At 38.6% G+C, this 23,516-nt stretch overlaps 1 protein-coding gene and 1 long non-coding RNA gene across 2 annotated transcripts in view; both read right to left on the bottom strand.

Moving 5' to 3' along the window:
• Positions 1 to 9,508: 9,508 nt before the first annotated feature.
• The window catches only part of grb2b (growth factor receptor-bound protein 2b), a 31,198-nt gene continuing 17,190 nt past the window's right edge, over positions 9,509 to 23,516 (bottom strand). The window contains exons 3-6 of the mRNA XM_083567124.1: positions 19,138 to 19,235; positions 15,075 to 15,197; positions 11,716 to 11,884; positions 9,509 to 11,570 (exon numbers count right to left, since the gene is read on the bottom strand). Coding sequence (XP_083423250.1) covers positions 11,385 to 11,570; positions 11,716 to 11,884; positions 15,075 to 15,197; positions 19,138 to 19,235 — 576 coding nt within the window. The 3' untranslated portion in view covers positions 9,509 to 11,384. The remainder of the gene's footprint in view (positions 11,571 to 11,715; positions 11,885 to 15,074; positions 15,198 to 19,137; positions 19,236 to 23,516) is intronic.
• On the bottom strand, positions 15,862 to 18,867 carry LOC310740431. Its single transcript, XR_014537655.1, has 2 exons — positions 17,243 to 18,867; positions 15,862 to 17,137 (listed from the first exon to the last, which is right to left on the bottom strand). It is a non-coding gene; the product is annotated as an uncharacterized lncRNA (long non-coding RNA).

Raw genomic sequence — 23,516 nt, 5'->3', positions numbered from 1 at the left:
CGCGCATGTAGTTCCAGTCAGTTTAATCACCGCGTTGTATTAATGCGCTGCTATATAAATCAATGCACTAGTAGTCGCAGTCTAAAACCCAGCGTGGAAGCTTTAACTTCTCTTAATGACCTTAACTAGTTAAAATGGATGATTTGTGCGTGTTATTTAACGTATATGCTGAATACATTCGTGTACAAATTACAGTACACCCTCTTTGATTTCTGTGTTTTAAGTTTTAGGACACAGTAAAAATGATATTAGGTCCATATTAGGTTTTATAACTAAGTAAACAGTTACTTAGTTATAAATAAGGTGATATTTTCATTTTCTTATAAACTTGTCATTATTGATTTTATTTATTTTTCTTTTACAAACATCAAGCCAAAAAAAAAAAAGCCATGTGTAAAAGGACTAAGTGCAGCCTTACTGCTTCCATAAGATTTTCATACTCCATAAGAGTAGCAGCTGCTAATATATTTACTATTGATTTATCGATCCTCAGTAAGTGTGACCATCTTTATAAAAGCCCAAGTTGTAGCAGTTTACTGGTCCTTGTGTGTGTTAGGAAAGACATCAGGAAAGAGATTAGAGGACTGTTGCTGCAGATCACTTCAGGAAGACTTTTATATACAGACAATTTGAAGCTCATCATTCTCTGGTCAGAAAGATTATTACGCATGGAAAACATTCAAGACAATTGCAAGATCAAGATCCTCCCAAAAGTGGACGTTCCAGTAATTTCATGCCACTATTAACTATGCAATGCACAGGGAAACTGCAAAAAACCTGAGTTACATCTCAGACTTGAAAGGCCACAATTAGCATGTTAAATGTTCAATTTCAGGGCAGTACAGTGAAAAAAAAAGATTACAAAAGTTTGTTTGGACTGGTTGCCAGCAAAATGCCTCTTCTCTCAAAAAAAAAAAAAAAACAACAACAAAAAAACAAAAACAATGCAGCATGACTTAGATTTGCAAGACGTTTGTAGATGATTTTGACTTTATTTCTGTAAAATAAACAATGACGCAGCATAGTATGTCATGTATTGCTCATCTAATCGAGCTGCTACTGTGGGGCCCTTAAGCAAAGCCCTTAACTCATAACTGCTCAGTTGTAAGATGCTCTGGATGCTTTGGAAGGGTGTCTACAAAATGCTGTAAAAATATAATTGCAAGTGATAAAAGGAACTAACATGTTTCATAGATTCAATCTAACTATCATCAAATAACAAGAATAGAAGCACATGCTGTTCTTTGTATCAATACATTGCATTTTTGCTCTCTTTCCTATGACAGCACATCCCAAAGTCTCTGTGTATGAGCTGGTACAGTGGAATCAATTATTCTATATATTTTTTTCCTATGTTTATGCATTTATTCTACATATAAGTGGAAGTGCATTAATATAAGGCTGTGATTTAACTGACAGATAACACTTCCTCGTGAACTGCTATTATAAAATAAATGAATCCCCTATTTTTTCCCCCCAGTCAGAATGGAGAAGCTCAAAACACCTGAGAGTGGCAACAGAGGGTTCCAGTAAAATGTTACACATCACGAATGAATACACACAAGAATTTGGCCTAAAATGTTCACTTGTACAAATAAATAAATAAATAAATAAATCATGCACATAATAGGAAAATGTATAATAAAATCATTGTACGATTATTCTTTGATGCGAATAAAATAAAAAAACATCCAGTAGGTGGCAGTATTACACCATTGGACTACATTCCAGCATGTTGAGAAAAATCAACTTCTGAAATCAAAATTTGACTTCTGAACGTTCTGAATCTTGGATAAATTTTAGAGTAGTCAATGTGCAGCTTGTATAGCAATACAGATTTACTGTCCTCTGAAAATAACTCAACATACAGAAATTATTGTCTAAATAACTGGCAACATAAGTGAGTGATAACAGCTGTACGTGGTGTAACCGTGCATGTTCTATTCATTATGTTCATGGGTCTGTCTGTATCTTTTATTAGAGCAGGTAAAATTTGGTGCTTCTAAGTAAAATTCCTTCATACTGACCTCAACATGGCACCTCATGGCAAAGAACTCTCTTGAGGATTTGAGAATTAGAATTGTTGCTCTTCACAAAGAGAGCCTGGGCTATAAGAAAATCGGTAACACCCTGGAACGGAGTTACAGTACAGTGGCCAGGGTCATACAGGGGTTTCCTAAGACAGGTTCCACCTCGGAACAGACCTCACAAGGGTCCATCAGAGAAGTTGAGTTCTCGTGCTGTGCGTCAGGTGCACAAGCTGAAATGCTTTAGAGGTTGCAGAAGAGGAAGTTCTGCTGAGGTCAGTGCTCAGACCATAAAGAAAGAAGGAAGCTTACTCTGAAGCTGACTTACAAGAAAGCCTGCAAACAGTTTGCAGAAGACAACTTTTCCAAGAGCATGAATTACTGGAACCATGTCCTGTGGTCTGATGAGACCAAGATAAACTTGTTTTGCTCAGATGGTGTCCAGCATGTGTGGTGAGGAGTACCAAGAAAATTGTGTCTTGCCTACAGTCCAGCATGGTGGTGGTAGCATCCTGGTCTGGGGCTACATGAGTGCTGCTGGTACAGGGGAGCTGCAGTTCATTGAGGCATGTAATGTGACATTTTAAAGCAGAACATGATGCCCTCCCTTCAGAAACTTGGCTGAATGGCAAATTTTCCAACATAATAACGACCCCAAAAACACTTAAAGAAACTGAAGGTGAAGGTGATGAAGTGGCCAAATATGTTTTCAGACCTGAACCCTATTGAGCACGTGTGGGGATCCTCAAGTGGAAGCTGGAGATGTGCCATGTGTCTAACATCCAGCAGCTCTGTGATGTCATTATGGAGGAGTGGAAGAGGATCAGAGCAACAACATGTGCAGTTCTGGTGAATTCCACGCCCAGGAGGATTAAGGCAGTGCTGGATAACAGTGGTGCTCACACAAAATACTGACACTTTTACACAGTTTTGACATGTTCACGTAGGATGTACTCACTTTTGTTGCCAGTTATTTAGACAATATTGACTGTATGTTGAGTTATTTTCAGAGGACAGTAAATCTGTACTGCTATACAAGCTGCACATTGACTACTCTAAAAAATAAGAAAGTTTTATTTCTATATTGTCCTTTGTGAACATCTAAAATGGTTGCTGAAATGTGAGGGTTGTACTCACTTTTGTGAGATACTGTATCTTTAGCATTACACAGCATAGAGAAGCACAAATCCTGGAAGTGATGGTTTGACCCCAAAGAGTTCAGATCTCAAAGTACTTGAATCTGTCTGGGATCTCTTGAAGAGACAGAAGGATTTGAGATGTGCCTACGTTCCACAGAAGATCTGTGGTTAGTTCTCCAAGATGGTGAAAACAACCATGTTCCTGGAAAAACTGTGTGCAAGTGTACCTTGAAGAATTGATGTTGATTTGCAGGCACAGGGTGGTTGATTACTGATTTGCTTTGGATTTCTCTTGTGTTTATTTAATCATTTACAGACACGGAGTTATACGCTCATTCATCTAGATGTGCAACCAAGATTTTGAATGTCTTTTCTCCAGGATGTTGATCCTGCAGAGCAGGTCACTACTGCTCAGTGTGTCCGTGCGCAGATCAAGATAAAGTCTGACGCTGGAGTACAAAGAGCTCTGTGTGTGTGCATCTGGGGACAACATTTGCATGGGGTGCGGCTGAACAGTTACATCTGCCGGGTTTTTTAACCTGATGGCAGAGCACAGGTTTGCATGGAAATTTCTAGTACCGTTTGTAAAGCCCTGGTGTGACCCCGGACGTGTTATGTGCACACGCTGGCAGCAAACGAACAGCGAATATACTCCTACCAAGAATGAACTCTCCTGAAGTAAAAATGATTTTGTAATTTTTCTTCTGGCCAAGTCTACCATCAAAGTGTGTAATTTGTTACTATATAAAGTTTTATAAAGTGTTTAAATGAGCACATATATAAAAAATAAGTCAAGACTCCTGTCAGACATCAACACTTTCCAGCCAATCAGTGTCAAGAATTCCACAGCACTACAGTGTAATATGATGTCCTGGGCAACTCCCAATGTCTACCGGTTGCACATGTTCCAGGCCGTCGCGTGTGCGCCAGAAAACCAGCTGCACAGACACGTCACCGTCTCGGATCAGACAGATGACTCATGATGCGTCACCTGCAAACGTCTGGGCTTTAACAGAAGAAGGGAGCTCTGCACCAGTGCTGATATACTGGTTTCCAGATGTTGGTTTCCCTCAGCCAAGATGCTGGAGGCGGTAATGCATTAACCGTATTAACCGCACTGCCAAATGACCTGCTGGACAGCAAAATGATGGACAGATGGTCCAGCCAGTAATGACCTTCACGTTAAAATGTTTTCCTCCCTTGAAATGAAATGTAGAGCATAGTTTTTATTGTCTGTTAAATATAATATTTATCTAGGCCATAGGCTTCATAAATACTCGATTCTGATTGGGTAAAATGTGGCATGTGGCCTATCTATAATATCTACAGTGGGTACGGAAAGTATTCAGACCCCGTTACATTTTTCACTCTTTGTTATATTGCAGCCATTTGCTAAAATCATTTAAGTTCATTTCTTTTCCTCATGAATGTACACATAGCACCCCATACTGACAGAAAAACACAGAATTGTTGACCTTTTTGCAGATTTATTAAAAAAGAAAAACTAAAATATCACATGGTCCTAAGTATTCAGACCCTTTGCTGTGACACTCATATATTTAACTCAGGTGCTCTCCATTTCTTCTGATCATCCTTGAGATGGTTCTACACCTTCATTTGAGTCCAGAAATTTTTGATTATACTGATTGGACTTGATTAGGAAAGCCACACACCTGTTTATATAAGACCTTACAGATCACAATGCATGTCAGAGCAAATGAGAATCATTAAGGTCAAAGGAACTGCCTGAAGAGCTCAGAGACAGAATTGTGGCAAGGCACAGATCTGGCCAAGGTTCCAAAATTTTTTTTGCTGCACTTAAGGTTCCTAAGAGCACAGTGGCCTCCATAATCCTCAAATGGAAGACGTTTGGGACGACCAGAACCCTTCCTAGAGCTGGCCGACCGGCCAAACTGAGCTATCGGGGGAGAAGAGCCTTGGTGAGAGAGGTAAAGAAGAACCCAAAGATCACTGTGGCTGAGCTCCAGAGATGCAGTCGGGAGATGGGAGAAAGTTGTAGAAAGTCAACCATCACTGCAGCCCTCCACCAGTCGGGGCTTTATGGCAGAGTGGCCCGACGGAAGCCTCTCCTCAGTGCAGGACACATGAAAAACCCGCATAGAGTTCTCCAAGATGGTGAGAAATAAGATTCTCTGGTCTGATGAGACCAAGATAGAACTTTTTGGCCTTAATTCTAAGCGGTATGTGTGGAGAAAACCAGGCACTGCTCATCACCTGTCCAGTACAGTCTCAACAATGAAGCATGGTGGTGGCAGCATCATGCTGTGGGCGTGTTTTTCAGCTGCAGGGACAGGACGACTGGTTGCAATCAAGGGAAAGATGAATGCGGCCAAGCACAGGGATATCCTGGACGAAAACCTTCTCCAGAGTGCTTTGGACCTCAGACTGGGCTGAAGGTTTACCTTCCAACAAGACAATGACCCTAAGCACACAGCTAAAATAACGAAGGAGTGGCTTCACAACAACTCCGTGACTGTTCTTGAATGGCCCAGCCAGAGCAATGACTTAAACCCAATTGAGCATCTCTGGAGAGACCTAAAAATAGCTGTCCACCAACGTTTACCGTCCAACTTGACAGAACTGGAGAGGATCTGCAAGGAGGAATGGCAGAGGATCCCTGAATCCAGGTGTGAAAAACTTGTGGCAGCCTTCCCAAAAAGACTCCTGGCTGTATTAGATCAAAAGGGTGCTTCTACTAAATACTGAGCAAAGGGTCTGAATACTTAGGACCATGTGATATTTTAGTTTTTCTTTTTTAATAAATCTGCAACAGTGTCAACAATTCTGTGTTTTTCTGTCAATATAGGGTGCTATGTGTACATTAATGAGGAAAAGAAATGAACTTAAATGATTTTAGCAAATGGCTGCAAAATAAAAAAGAGTGAAAAATTTAAGGGGGTCTGAATACTTTCCGTACCCACTGTATATACATTTTTTTAAATATAATTTTAGTTATTTGTTATGTATAAAATGTATTAAAAGAGATACTTGCCATTTTCTTCCCCACGTGAACTACACTATACTATGAAGTTAACTATGAACTTATTTGAAAATTTTCGAATATTTTCAAGTGCTACCATGATTAAGAACAATTAATCGATCACTTTAATACTTATGCTTGCTAGACCCAATCCTGCATCAAACATCAGAATGGGGGGTAAAATGTGTTCACAGTGACATTATCTGTTCCGTGGGTGTTGGCGTCACATTGGCTGGTTTGACTATTTTAGAAAGAGCTGCTCTACTCGGAATAGTTCACTTTTTAGAGTTTAAAAGAACTTTAAAAAAGGTTGTGTGTGGAAATGGCTTGTGGAAGGGAAAGAGGTCAAAAGGACTTGGAATGACCAGACTGGAAAGCTATGGCAAGCCAAAAAAAAATAAAAATCTAGGGTTAGGGTTAGGGTTAGCATCTCAGAATGCACAACACATTGACCCTTGAGGCAGAAGAGCAACAAGAAACAGAGGACTACAAGCTCTTGCGTGAACTTGGTTTAGGTGGTATGCGTCAAAGCAACATGTCAGGACGCAAGGTTTCTCTGTCCAAGTTTGATGCCCACTGACCAGTGTAAATGCTTTCGGCCAGGGACAGGATTCAGCAGGGGCACTGCAGCAACGCAACATGATTCTGTTGGATCGGATCGGATCGGCGAGCCTCTGTCCACCACTTGTATCAGAGACCCTTCAGTGCTCAGAGATTTTTCTCAGGTGCAGTGTTTACGCATGGCAAAATTAAAACGTGCTTATTAGCTATTTTTAATACACAACCAATGTTAAAGATCCAAGGATGCCAAGCATGGTTATATTCAGCACGTGTCCTATAATGCTGCTAAACTCAATTTCAAAGGGAAAAATGGAAATAACAAAATATATGCTACACTCGACCATAAAACCACTTGCAGGTGGTGTGGTTTAAACAGCCTGAACTCTTATCAGCAGCAGCAGCAGCGCACATGTAACGGGAACCAGAGTTCTAACTGTTTTTGCATATTTTATAACCACCACATCACCCGGCAGAGCAGGCCACACTGGTAAAACTCAACTATTTTAAGACACAGCACTCAACTCACACTTCACCACACTTTATGCAATTTGAATAGAAAAAAAAAACAGAGTGCTGCTCCGAGTTATGATGTGAAATAAACCACTAAGGATAATTACTAATTTGATTTGAGAACAGCCATGAAAGTCAGGATAAAGCAGCCAGAACGTAGAGTATGCCAGAACATGCAACTTACTTTGAGTTTAAGTGCTGAATCATTTTACTTTAAAGTTTAAAGTAGAAACTTAGCGATAACCTTCATCAACACAAGGGGGGATGGGGGGCGGGGGATGACCCAGTTTACAGTATTTCAGAACATTACAAAATGAGACTTAAAAATTATGAAGAGATGTAATGTTTAACACAAATTACTCAAATAAATGTATAAATACCTGTTCCAGCCTGACAATGGTTTTGTTTAATTAATACACTATAAGGACAAAAGTATTGGGACACCAGACTTTTCCAGCTATACATGGTTCTTTCCTTATTTTTTTAGGTGTAGAAGCATAAAATCTTTTTTCTTCTTAGGAGACCCAAACCTGCTCCAGGATGGCAATAACCCTGGGCACAAAACAAGCTCAATAAAGATATGGTTTATATGAGCTGGAGTGGAAGATCTTGAGATGCTGGATTTCTGACTAGAAGGTTCCAGGTGTGCAAAACCCAACACTGGCAAGCTGCTAATATTGAGCAAGACCATTAACCCTCAACTGTTTAGTTGTATAAATGATCTCTAAGGCAAGCAGTAAAAAATATTAGAAAATGTAATATAAATAATACTAGATACTTAGAGAACTCGAATACTCGAATGATGTGAATGTATGGCATTGGCAAAGTAATTGCTATCAAATGATAACTCCTCCTCCTCTTCTTTTGGATGTTTCTTTTCTTTTGGGTCGCCACAGCGGATCATCCGTCTCCATACCCCTGTCCTCTACATCTGCCTCTTTCACACCAACTACCTGCAGGTTTCCTTCACCACATCTATAAACCTCTTTCTTGTTCTTCCCCTTTTCCTCCTTCCTGGTGGCTCCATCCTCAGAATTCTTCTACTGATATACCTCATGTCCCTCCTCTGCACATGTCCAAACCATCTCAATCACACCTCCCTCACCTTGTCTCCGAAATGTCCTACATGCGCTGTCCCTCTAATAAACTCATTTCTAACCCTGTACATCCTTAACACTCTTAATGAAAATCTCAACATCTTCAGCTCTGCTACCTCCAGCTCCGCCTCCTGTCTTTTAGTCAATGCCACTGTCTCCAATCCATACAACATTGCAGGTCTCACCACAGTCCTATAAACTTTCCCACTCCTCTCCTAATCGCAATCTGTTTTATTATAAAGTGCTATTGATTGGAACCCACAGCTGTTCCAATCACGATGTACATATAAAAACCCAACATCCGTTTGAACCCAGAAATCAAACAAATGTCACCCTGTTAAGGAAAAACATGCAAAATTCCACATAGTTCCAACGACCCTGGAGCTGTGAGGTGGCAAAACATAAAATCTTTAATATTTATTAAAAAAAACACTGCCTTATTTGGAATTTCCTTCATAACAGGTAGTGCTGGTGACTCCAGGTCTGATCCTGGGCTTTGGTTACTGTCCGTTTCCAATCCTGGGTGTGTTCATAGTATAAGCTCCAGATCCACCATGACCCTGACCAGGATAAAGCAGTTACTGATAACAGTGAATAAATATTTTTTAAAAGCAGTATTTATCTGCCTAGACAATGTTGGCAATCCAAAAGCTACATGTAATACTAAAATGAATCACAATAAAAAAAACCCAAACAAACAAAAGAGCCTCCACAATTGAGCATGTTAAAACAACTTATTAGAAATAGAACCTAGAGCACATTTATATTAATCATTTGTTCCAAAGGCTATTATTAATCAAAAAACGTTCTATCAACATTTTTTTTTCCATCTTTACCAAAGGTGCCAAGATTTAGCCCTGACAATAAACACAGACATTTTAATGACTGCTGAAAGAGTCAAAATTCAAAATGAGAAAGTGATAAGGAATAAGATTAAATACAGAAAGCCAGCAGAAGTCATCACCCTCCTTCCTTGTTGAGAAAGGGGGAAGAAAAAAAAGAAAAAAAAAAAGATGGTAGATTGATAATAAAAACACAATAGAGAATAAAAGGAAATGATCGATAGTGAAACGGCCCTCCTTTCTGACACACTGAACAAGCTAATCAAGATTTAATGACCAAGTAGTGCAGACCGACAAAAAGCCAGGGAACAGATTACAACACATCACAAGATTTTTAGAATTTCATTTTTATTAATTTGAAAAAAAAAAAAAAAAAGCAAAGAAAAAACAAAACAAAATAACCCCCCAAAACAAACAAACAAACAAAAAAAAGGATCGGTCAACACATGTCCAAGAATAAAAAGTAAGAGAAGGTGAGATGTTTAAATAGAAAGGATTGGTTCCATGTAGACACTGGTGCAAAGTGTCGATTGGGGAAGCGTTTACAAGGAAATGTGCTGAATCACCATCTCTCACTGTGGGAACTGGTGAAGACACGGACACACCAGAGAAAAAGGCACTAATCCAGAGAGGACAACAATAACAAAAACAAACAAACAAACAAAAAAAAAAACCTGTGGGGAAAAATATATATATAAAAACATAAAGGAATCAAAATGGCCGACATAGAAAGTGCTCAAAACACACATTAAGAATGGAGAGAAGGGGAAAAAAAAAAAAAAAAAAAAGAACACGGTTACATCAGGAAAGCTGATATCTCTACTATTCACATACAAAAAAACTCTATGGTTTCGCATACTGGTATTATTGGTGCCAGTTTGGGGCCTGGCGAAATATGATGAAAGATCAAAAATCGCACCACTTTCAATCCTCTGTTTAAAACGTGTATACACGCCTAGTGCATATTGTTTCGTGTGTATGCATACATGGTCATACGTTGTTTTGACACCGTAAATAGACGCGCCTCTGAAATCTCCAGCGGGTGTGTGGTTCAGGACAGTGACCATACGTCCCTCGTGCTCGTTTCTAAGGTCTAAAGTCAGCTACATTCAGGGCCCGAGAAAAAAAAAAAAGTGGCTGCAGTAAATACCTTGGCTTCGAATGGTGGCTGGCCTCTCGACAATTTCACATTTAAACAAACTCCTGCAGCATTAAATGGCTCTCACCTGCAAGACACTGACAGAGTCCTGATAAACGGTTACGTTTAACAATATGCAGCTCCAGAACTAATGCTTTCTTTTCTTTCGTCTTCTTTTCTCCAAAAAGAATATATGGCGAGATTAAGCCGCATGCCGACGTATCTGAGAAATCTCAGATTATAAATGCATCGTAATTATACTGACGATTCGGCACGTCCCAGAGCTACTCCGCTCCATCCGAAAACAACAGAACATAATTTACATCTGAGAAAAAAAATAAAGTGGGGAGGGAAAAAAAAATAAAAAAATCCATGGAAAGATAAAAACAAACACATACAAATATATAATATATATCTTCTTAAAAATGGATTCTCTCTATGTATATGTTCGTGGCCAAAAACTGATGTACAAAGTTCTTGTGCCTGTTATTTCAGACTTTGTTACTAGCATCGATTATTGTTTTTTTTTTTTTTTTTTTTTTTTTTTAATTGCATCTATGTAGGGTTACTTTTTACTCAACCTTTTTTTTTTCTTTATTTCGGACACAAAACGGCTTTGAAATTTCCTGTTACAATGTGATTAAAAACATGCAGCTGAAACGTAATGGAGAGAAAACACGCTATGATGAGAAAATGTTGAGAGAGAGACGACGGGGAGGCAGAAGGAGCGAGGGGAAATCTACACACAGGATCGTTGTGGTGTTAGTTTGTGTGGTGTTGCAGTAAGCTCATTACATCCTGGTTGCAAGCGTTCATAGTGATGCAATCAATCATTCTCAGGAATCAGCATTGGTTGATTTTTTTTTTTTTTTCTTTTTTTTTGCCTGTATGTCACTGGAGAAATGAAACACACTCTCCTGACCCTTTTTTCTTTCCTTTTTTTTTTTCAGTTTCCATTTTTCTCTTTTCACTCTGCAAATCACAGGCTGTTAGGGGCAGAGGGGGACATTGAGGCTGATCTGAAGAGGGTTGTGTGTTTTTGGAGATAAGGGATCTACAATTTTGTTGTTTAGATGTTCCGATTGACAGGCGTGACATAATTGCGTGGGAACATGCCTGTCTGGCCGTGGCATGCACCTTTCCACCAGTTAGGATCGGAGTTGTCAAGGACCTGGATGAAATCACCACGACGGAACCCCAACTCTCCATCCTCCTGAGGGTCAAAGTCAAACAGGGCCTGCACATATGTGGGGTGCTGCACAAACAACAACAAGAAACAAACAAAAAAAAAAAAAGGTGCATGAGTTATAAAATCACTGAAAATTCTCTACATGCGAGTAACTCAAATATAAACAGGTCATTTGGGTCAATGGTGGAACTTGAAGTTCTTGCTGAATTACCTGAGGCACCTGCTCGATGTCACGTAGGAAGATCTGTTGGTTTCGAGAGACGGAGGTCGAACGGTGATAATCCACCAGCTCGTTGAGGGAGTTGAACTTCACAACCCACAAAAAGTATTTTCCTGCCCCATCACGCAACACCTTGAAGTGCTGCACGTCATTGCCGAACCTGCAGAAACATAATGAGAGTGTGAGTGAGAAAGAGAGATGAGACATTTTTAACACCCCCCCCCAGAACCCCCCGCTCCCCAGACACACACCAAGAAATCTCATTTTTTCATCATATAATATATATATATAGATAAACTTTACCGTTTTACTTCCATAACAGGTAGGTGCTGAGTGTATAGATGTTCCTTTCAAATCACAGTGACAACCAGGAAACATGTCAAAACACTATCACTGCTAATCAGGCAAATGATACCTTTGCCCGTAATGGAAGAAAACAATGACTGTGTTCCTTTAAGAAGGCGACACATCAGACGTCATCTTCAACGCCCCAGTGATAGTGCCATAATATATCTAGCAATAAAATGTATTCAAAGGTGGACTGTGGATTGATCTCATCCTGGAACACAGAAATAGACCCAGAATCTCTCCCTTCCTCCAGCTAATCATGTGTGGTGGTGGGAGTAAATGAGGTAAATACACCGATAACTATCAATAGTTGTTTTGCATATGAAACTGCACATAAAATAGCAAAACAATTGAAGCAGCGACACAGACGTGCACGCTGATGAAACAGAGGTACACTAAATGAACAACTGTTTGTGGATACGTGAGCAGAAGATTCATATATACATTTTTAACATCCTATTTCTGTTCTAACACCACCCACACTACTGGGAAGGTTTTGGAGGGTAGTTGTGGAGATTCTGCTCTAAGGGTGTTAGTAAAGTCAGGTACTGATGTAGGTGAGGTGAGGAGGCCTGAGGTGCAGTCAGATTTCTGCTCCCAAAGATGTTTCTGCTTCCAATAGGATGGAGGTCAGAGCTCTGTAGCAGCCCACTCAAGATCTTTGATTCCAACCCATGTAAACGATATCTTGATGGAGCTGACTTTGTGCACAGAGGCATTTTCACGCTGGAACATGTTTGTTCCAAATGATAGAACAATTCCATTTTGAAAGACGTCCTATACAGTTGTTTGCCTCCATCTTTGTGGTAACAGTTTGGAAAAGAACCACATCTGGCTGGAAAATCCCAATACATCTTTTCCATGTACATTGGTACATGTAGCTTAAAACCCAGACTGAAAGCTTGGTGGTGGGGAAAAGTTTATGCTGGAAGAAGTGACCACTAGAGGTCAGCTAAACGCCTACATGCCTCCTGTACAATACAATCTATTTTATATAATTGTTAAAAAGGTTTTTAGGTTAATATACTTCATATGCAAATATCCAATTAAAATACACAAATCATTCCATTTAAACTATATATTTAAATAAACATGCATAGACCTTTAACATCTGTGTCAAAAAGTATTCGTTTAGCAATCAAGTGCAAATTTCATGCACCCACAACTAATTGAGGCATCACAAGATTTCACAAAGTGCACTCTGTATAATAACGAAGCTGGTAAGACAGAATCCAGCGGCCACTTGGAAAGAACTGACCTGAAGACGTAAGAACAACAATTACACAGAGAACAATATGCACTGAACTGCACCACAGTCGCGTCCATTCTAAAACCGTACGCATGACGACAAAAAAAAGAAAGAAAAAAAAAGAAATCAGAACAATCTACCCTGACAAACCAGACAAAACAAAAACAATGTGTTGGCAATAATTCATCATGTTTAAAAAAAAATGCAGGGCTGTATGTCTGCTCCCAAGAACAACATTCACAACAACATGGGCTTGGTTCTGTGCAAACGCCACCACGGCATTACATTTCAGCAAAGGAAACATGATTGGAGCGACGCACTGGAGGATTTTAAAACGGAAAATCTGTCAGTGGGTCCCTCGTAACCCTGCAAAACCCGAGACAATTTGCTGAGAATAGTGGCCCAAAATTCAACCACAATGCTGCACAAACCAAATTACTTCTGACAGTAAATGCCATGAAGCCATAAGTGCTAACAATGGCTTCACTATAAACAATGTTTGTAATTATGGTGTCTGAAATACTTCCTACTCATAAGATTGCTTGATAAAAAAAAAAAAAAAAAAAAAAAACATGTTTACAATACATATTATTGGTGAAAGACAGAGACAAACATGCATCTATATGAGTGGCCACCATCTGTAAAAGCACCAAACATCAATTTAATTTATAGCTGAAACGATTCCTCAAGTAACCTGAGTAATTAGATTACAAAAATGCACCAAGGCACATAATTTAACTCATTTAGTCCATTTAACTACACACGAAGCACTGTGTTTCCCCACGGACCGTTATTACTGATGCACCACTGCCTGAACTCTGGAGCGCTCTGACAGATAAACTCTATGGAAACCCATTTCCACCACATTAAACAGGTTTTTTTTTGGCTAATTCCAACTTAATTTCTCGCAATAGTCACTTTTTTCCTCGCAACTTTTCTTTCTTGCAATTGCAACTTTTTTTTAGCCAATCAGGCAACGTCACCGCCTCTGTAGTGACAGAAATCTTTACACATTGAAAATGAAATTGGATACAATCAATAGAATCGCATGGTATCAAACTAAGCCTCTGATTCCCGGAAAGAACTAAAAATCAGCTCTGGAGGCGACAGAACAAGACAGATGAAGCAGAGGAGCCTCGTTCATACACCAACAGCTTCAAACTTCAGGCCGACCACATGGTTACCGGTGGATGTTTACAAGAAATAAAGTCAGAATTGTGAGAAATAAAGTCAAAATTAAGCAAACTTTTTTGTGTGTGTCAAATTAGGCTTCCATAAAACACAGCAGATTCGGCCGAATGAAATACAGAGTACGAGAGAAAACAGAGGGGAGGAGAAGATTCAGGTGAAAGGAAACGCCAGAAAGTTTCCAAAGTTTGGGATAATTTCAAACTAAAACAAAGAAAACAGTACAGTGTGGTTACCTTTCTTAAAAGCTATTTGAAATAGATTTTTATTTATAATTTTTTATTTATTTACATATTTGAATTTTGATGCAATATAGCAATTAAATGCACTACATTTTTCTAAAAAGGAAACAAATTAATATATATATATATATATATATATATATATATATATATATATATATATATATATATATATATATATATATATATATATAAATGCCATATAGGAAGAGAGAAGAAAAATAAAAAATAGAGAAAAATAAAATGAATAAATTAAATGAGGATGGGAAGGAGGTGTAAAATATCCATTATGGTGGAGTATTAGCTCCGGCATGTTCACTCACTTCACAGACAGGGAGAAATCTCCTGGCGCACTCTCGCTCTCTCTGATAAGGAACGCTCCGTCATGCCTCTGTTTGTTCAACAGCTCCTCTGCTCTCACCCGAGGAATCCTCCCGAAGAACCACCTGAATGTACACACACGCACACACAGGAAAAAAGAGACATTTAACTGCCATATTAATCAAAACAATTACAAATCGGATCATGAGTTCTGAGTAAAAATCAGTGTGACCAAATTGAAAAAGAATGTGGGGCTTCACTAGAAAACCTACAGCTCCACTTAAGTGACTGATTCCAAAAACACTTCTGTTGTACTGTTGATTGTCAGCATCTGGACCAGACTTATGCTGATATTAGACTGTAGGTAGGGGGGATTTAAAAAAAATTAAAAAATACAAAAATAGAGAACCTTCTTGTGAGTTTTCTTTTCCGATTCATTTACTGTACGGTGCGATGAGGAAGTGGTTGTGGAATCTTGCAGGACAGCTGTCTGCATGCCATTTCACGTATTTGCATCGAAGGAGCGATACGGGACACACTGGCACCGCTGAGAGCATGCCAGTGCAATACAGACAGTTCCATAAAATGCAGCTGTCCTGCCATAGCCGCTCCCTTTCCTCTGCCTAAGATTGGCACAGTCGTGCAAAAACATACAAATGGCTGACTAGCAGAGGAAAAAACCTCCGCCCCCGTGCCCATCTTCCTGGAGAAAACTGGATGCCTGTGACGCCAATATTCAAACAAGTCTGTATTCAAATGTGAGCTGGTGGAAAACACTTCGGTGTGTTATTTATTTTTTTTAAAGCTTCTTCTTGCAAAGATTACAGTCACATTAACGCAAGAATAGATGCTTTTCAAAATGCTTTTAAGCCTTAATGTCTGCTAGTGAACTCTCAGCTTGCGCTTAAGATGCAATTAGAGCAGGGATGTCAAATATATGGGCCTCTGAGCCACAAGAAGCCTGATAAAAGTCAAACAAATGACCCCCATAATCATTTTCCATATTTATTTTCTGAATCGTAACTAAACTTGAAAAGATTGAAAGATCCAGAAAAACGAGTCAGTGTTATTCCGAGAAATAATTCAATACCATTTTATTTGTATAGCACTTTTAACATTTGACATTTAATCAAAGCAGATTTACAAAGATAAATAAGGTATATGAATTTATGTTAGTGCTGAAAGAGCAAGTAACTCTGGTACTAAGAAAATAAAAAAACAATATGCAATTCTTCATTAGCAAACTAAGACTTGGCAAACAAGCTAATGTTGTGGTTTAAAGTCAAGTCTATTTCTATAGCGCTTTTCACAACAGACGTTGTCTCAAAGCGGCTTTGCAGAATTTAAGAGTTAAAGTGAGCAATGTGTATTTATCCCTGATGAGCAGCCATGGCGACTTTTACAACAATAGCACTGAAAACTTTTGAAAACATTTATTTGTCTTTCAGACAAATGCTGATGTATTAATATTAAAAGGATATGTTGGTCACGGAAATGTTTTTCCGATAAACTGTACCAGGGGAAAAAAAAAACCCCCAGCCAATGTGTTTTTGAAAGTGCACAAAGTTTACCCAAAACCACTGATACATTAAGGGTTAAGGTTCGTCACACCAGATACTGCCATGGTGTAGATGAATGATAAAGAGAAAAACTACTGCACTGAATAGCAAAGTTTTACTGTCAGAAACACTTCATTGCATTATATTGGAGGTCATAATGTACAGTATCTCACAAAAGTGAGTACACCCCTCACATTTCAGCAGCCATTTTACTGTAATGTTCCCAAAGGACAATAATGTAGAAATAAAACTTGGATATGTTTTAGAGCAGTTAATGTGTAAATAGCTGGCAACAAAAGTGAGTGCACCCTAAGTGATAACAGCTGTACGTCGTGTAAGCATGCAAAGCCAAATGTCCTATTCATCATGTTCATATTTTCATCTGCTCCACAGGGCCATACAAATTTGAATATTTTGTATTAGATCAGTTAAAATGTATTGCTTTGTGTACAATTCTCTCATACTGACCACTGGCTCTTCAACATTGCACCTCATGGTAAAGAACTCTGAGGATTTGAGAATTAAAATAGTTGCTATAAGAAGATCGGTACTGAAACTGAGTTACAGTGCAGTGGTTAGGGTCATACAGAGGTTTTCCACTCTGAACAGACCTTGCAAGGGTCGATCAGAGAAGTTAAGTCCACATGCCGTGTGCAGGATGGTCAGGTGCAGGAGGTTGCATGAGAGGTTTAGAGGTTGTAGAAGCGGAAGGTCCACTTGTCAGTGCTCAGACCATACACAAAAAGCAGAACATGATGCCTCCATTTAGGAACCTTTCCCACATAATAACGACCCTCTAAAACACAGCCAAGATGACAACTACCTTGTTCCAGGCTCAGCTGAAGCTGAATGGAGTGGTCAAGTATGTCTCCAAACCTGAACACCTGTAGGGATCCTCGAACGGAAGATGAAGAAGCTCCATGTGTCTAACATCCAGCAGCTCAGTGATGTCATTATGGAGGAGTGGAAAAGGATCCCAGCAACAACATGTGCAGTTCTGGTGAATTCCACGCCCAGGAGGATTAAGGCAGTGCCAGATAACAATTTTGCTCGCACAAAATATCGACAGTTTGGACACAGTTTTGACATGTTCACTCAGGGTGTACCATTAGAGCAAAACAAGTTTATCTTGGTCTCATCAGACCACAGGACATGGTTCCAGTAATTCATGCTCTTGGAAAAGTTGTCTTCTGCAAACTGTTTGCAGGCTTTCTTGTAAGTCAGCTTCAGAGGAGGCTTCCTTCTTTCTTCATGGTCTGAGCACTGACAAGCAGACCTTCCACTTTTGCAACCTCTAAAGCAATTCAGCTTGTGCACCTGATGAACAGCATGAGGACTCAACTTCTTTGATGGACCCTTGTGAGGTCTGTTCAGATTGGAGCCCGTCTTAGGAAACCCCTGTATGACCCTGGAAACTGTACTGTAACTCCGTTCCAGGGTGTTACCGAACTTCTTATAGCCCAGGCCCTCTTTGCGAAGAGCAACAATTCTAATTCTCAAATCCTCAAGAGAGTTCTTTGCCATGAGGTGCCATGTTGAGGTCAGTATGAGAGAATTTTACTCAGAAGCACCAAATTTTAACTGCTCTATTAAAAGATACAGACAGACCCATGAACATAATGAATAGAACATGCACGGTTACACGACGTATACGGATCTCTTAGGGTGTACTCACGTATGTTGCCAGTTATTTTGACAATACCGGCAATAATGGCTACACATTGACTACTCTAAAATATATCCAAGTTTCATTTCTATAATATTGTCCCTTGAGAACATATAATAAAATGGTTGCAGAAATGTGAGGGGTGTACTCACTTTTGTGAGATATTGTAAATCGGTATAAAAAAAATAAAATAAAATAAAATAATGAACATATGAACAAACCAAACTCAAGTCAAACTCAAATGAAACTTGACAACCATCGTACATTTAATGATATTTATCTGAAACAATGGACATCGAAGCTTCCTTTTGATGAAAACAACTGGTTATAATAACAGTGATTATAAAAAAAAAACAAAAAAACACAGACGTTTACCTGTTGCAAATACTGCCATCTGGATGTTCTATATATTGAAAGCTGCTGCTTAACGTGATCATTTAAGCTAACAATCGTCCCTGCTGGAGCGTTCAGTGCCGTGCACAAAGTACACAGGACACAGCCTTTAGATTGCTTAGACAATGGGGACACGGGTTGTGTCACTTTTATTAATGATTAAAAATGAGTCCTGACAAACAACAGGATACTTGAAAGAAGACGTGTGAAACACACCTTGTATAAGAGCGAAACCATCATGCCGCCCATTAATAGAATAAAACAAAGTTTAAAACACATACGTTTCTAAAGGCTGTGGTTTGGCGCTGCTCGGATCTTCACTGTGAATCGTGAATCCCAAAATGCACTCACTGGAGATATTTAGACCTGGCTAAGCTACATTAAATGATTTTCAGCTCCAGCGGTGGGGGCGAAAGGAGACGGAACGGCTGTGCGGGTTGTACTTACGGGTGTGCTTTCATTTCTATATAATTCTTGGGGATGAAGCCATCTTTGCCGTTCAGCTCCGCCTTGTACCAGTTCTGGTCACATTCTTCATTTAATACCTGCAGGTATTACAACAAACATAATACTGATTAGTTACATGCTTATAAAGCATTCAGTAGCATCTGCAAGTCTAGAAACAGAATGAAACCAGAGAGCAACGTGTGAGAGAATCAACCATTTAAAAATTAGCCATGCACTCAGCTGTAAACACACACAGGTGCGGTGTATCTGTTGGATGCATGGGTTACCATGGACCCGTTGATAGAACGTACACAGAATGTCGAATTTGCATGCGTTATTCCAGTTTGTGTCTTTGAACACAAACTGCGAGGCAGACTAGAGGTTTCGCAATTTGGGCACATCAATCTAAAACATTTCTTAATATAGCTTTCTTTGCAATGATAAGTCTGTAAAAACTCCCCATCATATGTTCACTTCTGTATGACAATCTTATGACATTATGAGACTAATAAGACTATAAAAGGCAGGTGGTTTGGCTTTTGGTTAAACCACCAGGGTGCAGATTTACATATTGAAAATTTGTAAATATTTATTCATCAGAATAAAAGTGACATATCCAAATAAGAACACCAAACCTTTATTTTGCGCTGTTAATCATAAAACACTGTATACGCCAAATACTCTATTGCAATTGGAGTATATATTTTTGAAAGAAAAAAAAAAAAAAAAAAAAAAAAAAGATTGATTAATACATTTTCAAAGCACACTGCTAATCATGCCCACAGTAACCCAGCTCTGAAATTAACTATGCCACATTTTATAAATAAACGACCATTACACTGGCATTTCCTTTTTCTTTATCACGCCAATGACGCTAGTAAAACCGCTTAATTTATTTATAAACATGTCAATAACCATTATAACTAGAACAATAGCCGTCAACAGTGTGTATTATTGCTACAACAGACAACATTTTGTATTTCCTTTTAATGTTTGAGTGGTTCTTTTAGCATTTGGGCCAAAATACTTTAACAAGAAATTAAATTTTTCTGCAACCACTTTGTACTATAGGGTCTGTAATGAAATGCCCCCGGAACTACAAGAGCTGCTCATGTGAAGGGGTGTGAAGTTGAAACTCTGATTATCACCAAGCAGCTTACAATGGAGGAAACGAAGAAGACATGGAAAGGTGAGACTACTGGCTTAACCACACGCAGCTTCAAATACACCCAAATGATGACAACATTTAACAATTGTTAACACTTCAACACTCCACAAACCATAACAGACTACAACATGCATCAGAACCCTAAAGGCCAGAGATAGAACACCTTGTACAAGAAGAGGCCTCAGTGCTGTACAGAGGTTTTTCCCCTTAAATTCCAACACTCTATAGAGTCATTCTTTTAGCACATACTATGACATGACATCTTGAGGTTCTGAAAACTGCTTTTCTATTCTCCACAAACACACACACCTGAATAAAAGTTTCAAGTGCTTTGCCACCTCACTTGCTATCAATGCTAGGAAATACACAAACACATATCTATCTATCTATCTATCTATCTATCTATCTATCTATCTATCTATCTATCTATCTATCTATCTATCTATCTATCTATCTATCTATCTATCTATCTATCTATCTATCTATCTATCTATCTACACACACACACACACATTATACATACACATATATATATATATATATATATATATATATATATATATATATACACACATACATACATATATACACACACACACACACACACACACACACACACACACACACACACACCCCTCATCACTGTACATTGTTTCTGCATATGCTGAAAGCAGAAATGTCTATTTTCGAGCTGGGACAATTCCATTTGTTGGCACATGGCCTGCTGGTAGCAGCGTCTTGTTTATTCCCAATTACAAACAAAGAGAAAGTTGTAATCAAGTCAACACACAAATCTTGACCACATGCCCTAAAACACAACGATTCTTGTAATGAAACAAGAGTCATGGTAGTTCAGTGGTGAAGGGTCTTTACGCTCTCAGCACTGACTGACAAAAAGCCTATTAATGATTTCTGAGACTCGTCATACAGAGAAAATGCTTCTACTTCTGGTGGGTGAAGACTGTAAAAGGTACAGACACCACAAATTTGGTTTCACCTTGACTAGACTCCTACTCGAACACAGGAAACCTGCTCAAAATCTCCCTTGCGGCAAGTTTAAAAAAACTTAATACAATTTTTAAAACCTGTTCTCAGTAAAATATATAATTCGATCATGTACATCACAACTTGTATTTGGTCATAGTGAGACTAATTTCCTTTATTGGCAGCGCGTTACAGCGGTGTTCTGTAAACTCCATCAAATACATATGCTTGTGTTTCTACAAACAGGTCCAGCTCTGACTATTACCGGCAACTCAAAATTCCGTTAGAGGAGAATAACTCCTGATATACACGGAGTGAGGGTACTTACAAACTGATCCTAGGAAAACACAAAGTAAGAAGACCTACAAAACTGATTAAAGCTTTTTCACTCCGTATATTTCAGACCATCGTAATGCCAACCTGAAACTTAAATATCACCACTGCAGCACACTGCATTTACTACACAGCAACTTTATCAGCACTGCATTCCCTTCCTGTTTATATAACTGACTAGAAATGTTATTTACCGATTTTAAATTCTATACACAAAAAGAGCAGCAACGTTCTGGAACATTAACATTAAATATTTCTCAGGCTTTAAAGTTGGTTTGTTTTATATTAATTTGTACACTTGTAGCATTTTCATCTTTGTATCATGTTCTACTTTATTAGATGTTTTTCCAGTGGATATTTTTTATTAGATTTACTCATTTTTAATCTTATTTAATATTTGTTGAGGAGAGATGTAAAGGGACAAGCATTCTGAGGTGGGAAGATAAAAACATCATATAATCAATTACAGAAAGAAAGAAAAAAAAAAAAAAAAAAAAAAACCCACAGTCCTAAAAAGACCAAGCCTGTAGGTGGTGAGCATTTTCCTCAGCCAACCATTCTAATGCAGCTACAGTTTATAGACAAAAGTAGTCGGACACCTGAATCTTCCATATGCCATATGTAGTTCTTCCCTGAATTCTGAGATACAATTGTATGAGATGTCTTCGGCTGCCGTAACATTACATTTTACTTTCATTTGAACTAGAAGATTCATAAAAGATATGGTTTACCGCCTATAGAGCTCCAACCTCAACCCTATTAAACACCTTTGATATGAACTGCAATGCTGACTGCAACCCAGGCCCTACAGCTGTACCTGACTTTACTAATCTCTTTCTAGGTCAATGAGCACACATTTCAACAGGCACACTGCGAAATCCAGTGGAACATGTTCCTGAATAGCGGATTTAATAATAACAGCAAATAGGGATAAGATGATGGATTGGATGGAACAAAACAAAAAACATCTTGGCCCAATGTCAACAAACTTTTGTCCCTAAAGTGTTTAAGTGTATACAGTGGTACCTTGACCTACGAGTTTAATTCGTTCCGTGGTCGAGCTCGTATCTCAATTTGCTCGCACATCAAAGTTAAGGTAGAGGGGATAGGCAGAGGAGGATGGAAGACTCGTTTTTTGCTATCACTACTGTACACTACGTATCCCTAAACTTTTCCTTTTTTACCGTTTTCTTCTTTGCTTATCTTAATTTTCATCACAATCTTCGCTTTCTGGCTTCGCTTCGCCATCTAGCAGCGGCGTTTCGAGTTAAAAAAAAAATCGGCAGAGTGACCGCTCGTACCTCAGAAAACTTGTACATTATTGCACTCGTAGGTCAAGGTACCACTGTATATTAGGGCTGCAACAACTAATCGATAACTTTGCCACTTGTGAAATGGTGGAGAGTCCAGGCTCAACCGGCAGCAGGAAGAAGTTTGCGTCTCAAGTCATCCAAGGCAATTTCTTTACTTTGGGACATTTGTTCTATCGTGACTCACAAGCATCAGGTTGTGCAATCAGTGCGCTTGTTTATAGTTTGCCATTAATTAAATAAAAAAAAATAATTGTTAGTTGCAGCCCTAGAGTATGTGTAATAAATATTATTATATATATATATATATATATATATATATATATATATATATATATATATATATATATATATATATATATATATATATGAATATGAATATGAATGAATATATTTCCAGTGTTGGATTGTTACCATTAGTTAAAAATGAAAGCATATCATTTCAAATATTCGTTATGAAAAGTACCTTGCAATTTATTATCAGCCAAAATTAGATTTCTTATAATCTGCTATCCTTCCTCTTCAACTTCTCACATTAACATGTTCTACTAAAACCAAGAACTGATGACATGTTTGAAACCACC

This window comes from Silurus aristotelis, assembly GCF_946808225.1.
Source record: "Silurus aristotelis genome assembly, chromosome: 17".
NCBI classification, from domain to species: Eukaryota; Metazoa; Chordata; class Actinopteri; order Siluriformes; family Siluridae; genus Silurus; species Silurus aristotelis.
Note: the sequence above shows the minus strand (reverse complement) of the source record. Positions and strands in the feature narration are given on the sequence as shown.